Source organism: Lagenorhynchus albirostris, chromosome 16 (assembly GCF_949774975.1).
Source record: "Lagenorhynchus albirostris chromosome 16, mLagAlb1.1, whole genome shotgun sequence".
In the NCBI taxonomy this organism is placed as follows: domain Eukaryota; kingdom Metazoa; phylum Chordata; class Mammalia; order Artiodactyla; family Delphinidae; genus Lagenorhynchus; species Lagenorhynchus albirostris.
This window is the reverse complement of record NC_083110.1, coordinates 29,343,942-29,352,241: the sequence shown is the minus strand read 5'-3', so window position 1 is coordinate 29,352,241 and position 8,300 is coordinate 29,343,942. Positions and strand designations below refer to the sequence as shown.

The window sequence follows — 8,300 nt, the reverse complement described above, 5'->3', positions numbered from 1 at the left end:
GGAAATCCGAACTGAAGTGCAAACTGCTACTTTTGTTCTAACCACTATATATAGAGTTTGTTTCCACTAAATAAAAAAATGACTCCTCCCCTTACAGAAGCAGACTCCAAGAAAACTTCTTTAGCGGGGAGGTCTGGAAGTTGTGGGGTGGGAGTGACAGCAGAAAAGGCACCTGTGGTCCCCAGTGTTTGTAATTGAGCATCATTCAATGGAACACAGACATTTGCAATGGCCTTGGGATTTCCACTCTACACTGGCGAGGTGGGGTTATTGGGAGTCATCAGCTGGGATTCCAGCTTTTAAGGACCTCCTCCTGCAGTCAGGAGGTAAGTGGTTATGTGTCCACAAAGGGCTACAATGTAAGGCAGGAGGCATTCTTGGACTTGGAGCCCAACTGTAGATCCTCATTGAGGGTATCAGGGGAGCAAGCCCATTGATTTACCTTCTCCTGAGACTAGAATCTGGGATGACGTCTAGGGAGGAGAGCACTTCTCTTGCCAAAAAAAATGAACTGGCTCCACTGCAGACCCCACGGCTCTCTTCCTCCTCCAGTAACACATCCCCTCCCCCTCTCCCCAACATCCAAGCCTCTTTAGACACTGGGAACCAACCCATCTAAAATGGGAGTGAGGGGAAAGATCCTGATTAATCGAGTCTCAGGATTATACTGGGACATTTTCTATATAATAGCTCCTTGGAGTGGGGAAATCTCACAGATTTGAGGGAGGTCTAAATTTGGAGATGGCTAAGTTTAGGGGACGTCCTCTCTATTGTCTCCAGGCCTGATTTTGGAGTTCTCAGATTAGAAGACCCTGGATGGGGGCGGGGCAGGGTTTTGTTTGAGAGGGTCTCCCAATAGCTCGGGGTCTGGCCGTGTGCCTGGCCGAGGGGGCTGGGGGTGCGGGCTGCTTCCCGCGCGGCCCCTGACTCCGAATCCCCCACCGCCGGTTCCGCCTGGGCCTCGGAGACCCGGAGAGCCAGCGCGCGCGATGTCCCCGCCTCCGAGGCGGGCCCGGGGCGGGGAGGTGGGGACCCCTCCCCTTCGCCCATCCCCTCGGGGCCGGCCGCCCGTGCGCTTGAAAGGCCGGCCGGGGGGAGGGAGGGGAGGGGAGAGAGGAGAGGAGAAGAGAAGAGGGCGGAGGGACAGACCGGCGGCGGCGACGCTGGGGCGCGGGCAAGGCGGAGCCGGCGGCGGCCGCGGGGCCCCAGTGAGCCGAGCCGGGGCGAGGCGGCTCCCGAGCCGTCGGGGGGCCTGGCGAAGACGGCCGGGCCACTTTCCTTTCCGAGTTGTAATCGTGTTCGGGGGGCGGCGCCGGGGCCGGCGTTTCGGGGAGAGTTTTCTCGCGGGGCGGGCGGGGGAGCGGCGCGCGCCGAGGGGGAGGGGAGGGGGAGCATGCCCGGCTGGAGCCGGGCCTCGGGGCGCGCCCCGGCCGCCGTCCCCACCTCCTCCTCCTCCTCCTCCTCCGTCTCCTCCTCCTCCTCCTCTTCCAGTCCCGCCGCCGCCGCCGCAACCAACATGGCTGCGCTACTGAGCCCGGGAGGCGGCCGCTGCTGAGCGCCGCTCGCCGCCCGGGCCCCCAGCCCGCCCAGGCCCCGGCCCATGGCCCCAGCGGCCTCGCGGCCCCCGGCGCTCTAGGGCTGCCGCCACCGCTCGCCGCCCCGAGGCGCCCGGGGCCCGTCGCCACCCGCCTGCCTGCCCGCCCGCCTGCGCGCCCGCCGGCCTCCGGGAGTCCGGTAGCCGTCCGGCGGGGCGGGGCGGCCGCCACCATGGAGCCCCAGCGCCGGGAGCTGCTCGCTCAGTGTCAGCAGAGCCTGGCCCAGGCCATGACAGAGGTGGAGGCGGTGCTCGGGCTGCTCGAGGCCGCAGGAGCGCTGAGCCCCGGCGAGCGGCGGCAGCTGGACGAGGAGGCGGGAGGCGCTAAGGCGGAGCTGCTGCTCAAGCTGCTCCTGGCCAAGGAGCGGGACCACTTCCAGGACCTGCGGGCGGCGCTGGAGAAGACGCAGCCTCACCTGCTGCCCATTCTCTACCTGAACGGCGTGGTCGGGCCGCCGCAGCCCGCCGAGGGCGCCGGTGAGTGTGAGACCCCCACCCGGCCTCTCGGATCCGCCTTCCACGACTTCTCTCTCCGGTTCTCCGAGGGGGAAGTCGCGAGGGCCATTCATCTACCTGGCGCCTGCCGCGAGGAGAACCTTCCTTCCTTCAGCCTGCCTGGGGAGGGCCCGGTGCGCGGACCCCCACTTCACACCTCCTCCCCCAATCCCACCCTTGCTGTGAACAATGCCCCGCACTGCAGGCCTTGATCCTCCAGGTACCGCGGCAGCGGGGCCCTCCCGAGACCGCCAGGTCTAGCCGCGGGGCGATCTCGGAGGGATGTTCGTCAGTCCCTTTTCTGAGACTCTTAACCATCCACCAGTCCTTTGAGAGCCTCTGCTAGCCTTCAATCAGTGATAAGGTCTAGAAGAATAGAACCTGGGCCAGGGCCGGTACTTCTGAATTTTGGTCCCTGGCACCCCGTTTCGGGACCACTGGTGCCTTTTCACTTTTTGATTTTCTCAGCTCCCTCTGCCCAAAGCTCAGTCTGTTTGTTCGCCCAGGCTTGTGGTTGATTATGCACAATGCCTGCTAGGTTTCTTTGGAAACTGTGGGCCGGGAAAAGTTGGGGAAGTTGCATTGCACCATGGGAAAATCCTGGTAGTAGCTGCTGGGGCTCAGTTCCCTCCCTAAGGGTGCCGAGCTGCCTGAGGAGGGAAGGCTGGTGACGGGTTCCCTTGGGTGGTGGTGATGGATTTGTGAGTATTCGTGTGTGTGTGTGTGTGTGGGGGGGTACTGCTGGGAGTTTGTGGCAAGTGGTAGGTTTGGTGTGGCCTGGTTGGGGAGTGTGGAAAGCCAGGCTTTTAGACAAGGAAGCTGAAGAAGAAGGCATAGCACTGAGGAAGGAAGAGCCAGCATTTATTGGGCACCTACTGTTGTGGCAGGCACTCTGCTGTATCACGTTCGTTTACCACTCTCTGCGCTATTATTCCTACTTTGCCAGAGAGAAAACTCCAGCTTGGAGTGGTTAAATTGCTCAAAGTATTGGGCACCAGGAGTTTTCAATTATGACCCATTGTTTTATTTAACCCATTTGGAACCAGGGAGCAACAAGTGCTGCTTTTCTATGTCTTGTCCGTGTTTTAAAAGTGAACAGAGAGGGCTGATGAACTGCCTTTAACAACTTGTAGGCCACAGGCTGATGAAACGTGTTTATTTGGCCGTTAAAAGCCTCACTTATTAAGGAGATGGTTTTATAAGCTCTTCCTGATAACAGCTCCATTGGATATTGGCCACCTTTTTTTTGGTAGTGAAGGCAACTGGCATACAGAGAGACTAAGCTGCTGGCCACACAGCATATCATTTCATTGATGGCCCTTCTGTCTCCACTATGGGTTTCTGACTCTTCAGCATTTCTGTTCCTCAAACCTACGCTGTCCCCCAGTTATGATCGTGTCTGAGTTGCTGGGCAGCCCGGTCCTCTCCTGGGATGATGCTAAGAGCTGTCAGATGTGCCCTTGAGGATAATGTCAGAGGGAAATCTCTTCGGGGTAACTTTTTTTTCTTCTTAGTTGTCTTTTTGTCTACCTAGCTCTCTGTGCTTGAAGGAGGAGGTTGATCAAGGAAGCGCAGAAGTTGAGTGCAGACTTAAGTCTTCAATGGGATGTGTTTGAATCAGCGCTAGCTTTAATCTCTGGAATAGATAAATGAATTGCCATTAATTAGGGCCCTCCCTTTTCCTTGCTTGGTAGAGAAGGTGGGGCCTCACAGAGCTGAAGTTCTGGAAGCTGGTCCTGACATCTAAGGGAAAGATAAAATAGGGTTTGGATTTTATCCTCAAGGGCGGGATTTCAAACCCTAGTTTTACCACAATGCAGAGCTGTGTAGGTTTTCAAGGGAAGTTAAGTTCATTTCAGTTAATACTTTAGGAAAAAATTAGGATAGCATTTGGTCTGGCAAGATGCCATGTAGAGCTTCTGGGGATGAGGGGGTGACACGGTGTGCAAGGGAACCACAGAGCGTTGGGATCTTCTAAAGGATGAATTACTGTGCAGTGGTTGGCAGCCTTTTTTCTGTTAGCCAGGGAGCCCCTTTTATGGCGCAAAGCTCAGTGACTAAAAGGACTGCTCAGGTTGAAGGAATGGAAGCACCCGTTTCATCCCTGAGGAGCCGAAGTCAGGGAAACTCAGCCCTGTGTCCTGGTCTTTGCTCTCCCAGCAGGTTCCACTCCTCACACAGGTGCACACCTCTGCCTGTAAGTCAGCCTTAGTGCAAGCGTCTTGTGGGAGCCCCAGAGAGGAACCGGTTGGCTTCCCAAGGATCCGTAGTCTCAAGGGGAGGCCCCTTTGTCACTGTTTCTACATCGGAGGTGCTGCCATCACCCAGTTAGGGGCTCCTTTGATGGATTCCACATCCCATGTGGGCCCCTGGTCTAGAATGCCCGTCCCGTGGCTGGCACTTGTGTGCTGTGGGAGTTTGTTGTGCTGCACGCAGATGATGTCTGGCCGCTCCCCACGTGGGGCCTGGAACTGGGAGGAAACTGGCCTAGGTGGTACGGGGCAGTAAGCAAACCAAGCTCATCTCTTCTGCTCAGGCTCAGTTAGAGCCCCAGACGTTTATAACTCACCATGCTCAGGCCTGGGGTATGAGGGTGAGTAAGAAGACACAGAGTTGTTTTATTTTGGGGGCAGGGGGACTTCTCTACCAGAATTGATAGTACATCGCTATTGAGCCTTTCTATCTTATTGCATACTTGAATGTCTCACTTAGTTCTGCGGCACCTAGTGCCTTTTCTGCGTGACGCTGGGTTCCGTTCCCGCCATCTGTGAGGTCTGAGGACAGGCCAGGAGCTGCAGGGCAGAAAGGAGCTGGAGTCAGGCGAAGTGCAGTGCTCCTGATTCCATGTTGGGGGTGGTTTTTCCTGTTACCTGGTTTGGCCCTCCCATTACAGTTTTAGGCTGTTGCCTGCATTGGGGAACTCTGGAATTTTGTAGCCTTTCCTTGTCCCAATTCATGCATCTGTAGGGAAGGAGTGAGCCCCTTTGTCCCCACTGGTGGTAGAGAGAGGAGAGAACTGTTCTCCTCTGACTGGCTCAGGTCTCTCGAGTTTCTTCCATGGTAGTACCAGGATCTTGTTTGCTCACTCGGAACCCACGAGGTCCTTTGTTTTTTCTCTTTGATTCAGTTGCTGACATCTGGGTTTTCTCACTTGTAGCTCCTCAACCGCCTGCCCCTGGAGTGAGGGGCCCCTTCCTGGCGCTGAGCCTCAGCGTCCTCATCTGTGAGATGGGGCTGGGGGTGCTGCATGGCCTGTCTCAGCCACTGGGAGGCAAAATGAGATTGGGGAGGCCTGAGGTGCCTGGTCCTGTTCTTGGTGCACGTGGGGCCGGGGTGCATAGGATGTAATTCCAGCCTGCAGCTGCCTAGTTGGGGGAATGGGACACTCAGGAGAGTGACATTATGAGACAGATCAATTGAGTGATACAAATACAAACAGGCTTTTTCCTCCTTTTGAAGCGCCACTACATGCTTTCCGCAAATACTCTCATCCACCCCTAGTGGCTCTAATTACCATCTAAGTGTGGAGGGCTCCCCAAACCATTTTCACAACAGGCCTCTCTCGTGGAGCAGAAGTGGCAGAACACGGTGACTGCTGGTGGCACTCTCTACTGCGTGCTCAGAGCTGAGTTTCTCCTCCTCGTCCCCTCTGTGCCTCCTCTTTAGTTTCCTGGAGAGCTGGCTGACTTGGCTTCGCTACAGTTAAGAGGATGGAGACGGTAGTGTTTGCTGGAGAAGCCAAGGAAGGCTTCGAGGAGGGACTGGGGCTTGAGCTGGGTGTTGAAGGGGTACTCTGAGTGTGCAGAGGAAAAGGAGGATGTTCTGGGTGGGAGATGCAAGAACAAACTCCTAGCTATGAGAGGAGCAGTGTGTTTTCAGGTTGCAGAAATTAGACCAGCCTGAGTGAGCAGGGCATTGGCTCTGGGTGGGTGGAGATGCAGAGGTAATCTGAAGGACCGTGATGGCTAGGCGGAGCAAGGGGTTTATACACCACCTGGGGCTGAACTTGTCAGAAGTTAAAGCTGTAGGAATTTTTTAAAAAGAATAACCCCAGGCGTTTCCGGTGGGATGAGTGCAGTTGGCTGCTGATCGTCAGGTGTGGATTATCTATTATTCATTAGAGGTTACCTGGGCCTTTTGTTCTCTCCCTGCTCTCTTCAGGTACCAGCCACCTTTTCTTCATCCACTCTGTCCTTGATGGTCAGAAGTAAAAGCTCCAGCCATTGTGGTTTTTCTTTTGGTTGTTAATTGTGTTGAGAAGGAAGCAGTGGAGGAACTTGAAAGTGATGGTTGAAAAGAGGTTTCTAAGAGAAAGGCAGATTTTATTTATCCCTCTGTGCATTAGTTCAGGCACCCTTATTGCAGTGACAGAAACTTAGCTCAAACTGTATTAGTCAGAAAAGAGAAACTTATTGTATAATATTCCAAAACCTTGGGATGAATTGGAGTAACTGGCCTTGGGATGATTGATCCTGAATGCCGCGGGCTTTTCCCGTGGGCCTGGAACATGACCTCAGGCCCCTCTTGGCTTCATCTCCACAGCCCCTGACCAGAGAATAAAGGGAGCCGTATCCAGAAAACCAGGCAGAAGAATCTCATGGGAGGATTCTGATTGGCCTGACTAGGGTCACACGTCCGTGTGAGACCCAGTCACCGTGGCTGGGGCTGAAGGACTAAGATGGGCCCAGCAGTGGACCCAACCAATAGGGTAGGGTGATTGGCAGCTAGTACCAGTATCATGTGGTTCTTTAGAATGGGGAGAAGCAGTTCTCCAAAAAAAGAAGAGCAGAAACGATGTCGTGCAGGTAAAGCAGCAGGTGAATGTCCAGGATGTGGTCTCATCTTGGTGTGATGATGCAATTAGCAGATGAGGTCATTGCTGGAGTGGGGTGGTTGGAGGTTGTCAGATTTCACTAGGTTTTAGACCTTGAGCAAGGCATTTAACCTTTCTGAACTTATCTCCCTCTCTACAAAATAATGAAAACAGTAACTACTTCACTCTGCTATTTGACAATGCATGGTAGGAGAAAAGGAGCATTTGTTAGTGTGGTGAGTAATGCAGCGTGGAACCAGCCTTAGGACCAGAAGCCTGGGATTCTCCTGGTCTGGGGGTTATGGGAGAGCTCCTGGTAAACTGCTGAACAGATGTCAGGGTTGCTTTTACTGTGGCTGTGGGTCATCAAGAGTAGAATGTAGTCTCCATGAGCCAAATTCGCTGTTGTATTCCCGATGCCTAGAATAGAGCCTGCCCCAACATGGGCGTTCAGTAAATTTCTGTTGGATGGATGACTAGTCAGCTGTGTGGCGAATGAGTGGTGTGTCCCTGCGTAAGTCCAGATTCTCTTCAGAAATAAGTGCAGATTCTTAAGTGGTGACTTCACAGTGACAGAAGGCTGTGGGAGTGCAGGAAGGCTAGGGTGAGTTCCAGCGGCACACACGGATGTCCCCACCCACAGTATGTCTGTGATGGAAGCAGGTGGTGTGACATTGGTGTCTGAAGTCTCCATGGTCACCCCTCAGGTACCAGCATTGTGAGACTGGCTGCCAGGAGCCGCGCGGAGCGACCACACTGCCTGTGTAGGATTGGAGAGCCCTTCACTTTTTGCACTTAGAATTTGAAAGTCAGCTTGGTGTCCTCGAAAGAGTTTTGGATGGGGATCTGCTCCTAACTGTACAACATCTTGACCTTGGATGAGCCTCTTAACTACCTGGGGCTTGTTTTTTTCCAAGTAGAAGGCTGGAAGAAGTAAAGCTGGAAGAAGTGCAGTGTTGACTGAGGACTTCCTCAGTCCTGTAGGGTTCTCAGTACTTGCAGGGTGGCCTTAGGTCCAAGGAAGCTTGGTGATGGGGTTGGAGTAGATTTCTAAGACGTTTCTTCCAGGTCTCTACCATAATTACTATTTTTTAAAATGAATTAACTAATTTATTTTGGGCTGCGTTGGGTCTTCGTTGCTACGTGTGGACTTTCTCTTGTTGCGGCGAGCGGGGGCCACTCTTCGTTGCGGTGCGCGGGCTTCTCATTGCGGTGGCTTCTCTTGTTGCGGAGCATGGGCTCTAGGCGCACGGGCTCAGTAGTTGTGGCTCGTGGGCTCTAGAGTGCAGGCTCAGTAGTTGTGGCACACGGGTTTAGTTGCTCTGCGGCACGTGGGATCTTCCCAGAGCAGGGCTCGAACCCGTGTCCCCTGCATTGGTAGGTGGATTCTTAACCACT

At 54.6% G+C, this 8,300-nt stretch overlaps 1 protein-coding gene across 7 annotated transcripts in view; it reads left to right on the top strand.

The window, feature by feature from the left end:
• The first annotated feature begins 1,697 nt into the window (after window positions 1–1,697).
• DLG5 (discs large MAGUK scaffold protein 5) overlaps window positions 1,698–8,300 on the top strand; it is a 120,034-nt gene continuing 113,431 nt past the window's right edge. For 6 of the 7 annotated variants that reach the window (XR_009536210.1, XR_009536211.1, XM_060126984.1 and 3 more), the window contains exon 1: window positions 1,698–2,071. Coding sequence is in view for 4 of the 7 variants with exons in the window: in XM_060126984.1 (XP_059982967.1) it covers window positions 1,768–2,071 (304 nt within the window). In the remaining 3 variants the exon portion in view is untranslated. The remainder of the gene's footprint in view (window positions 2,072–8,300) is intronic. The other variant, XM_060126987.1, reaches the window with a different exon arrangement.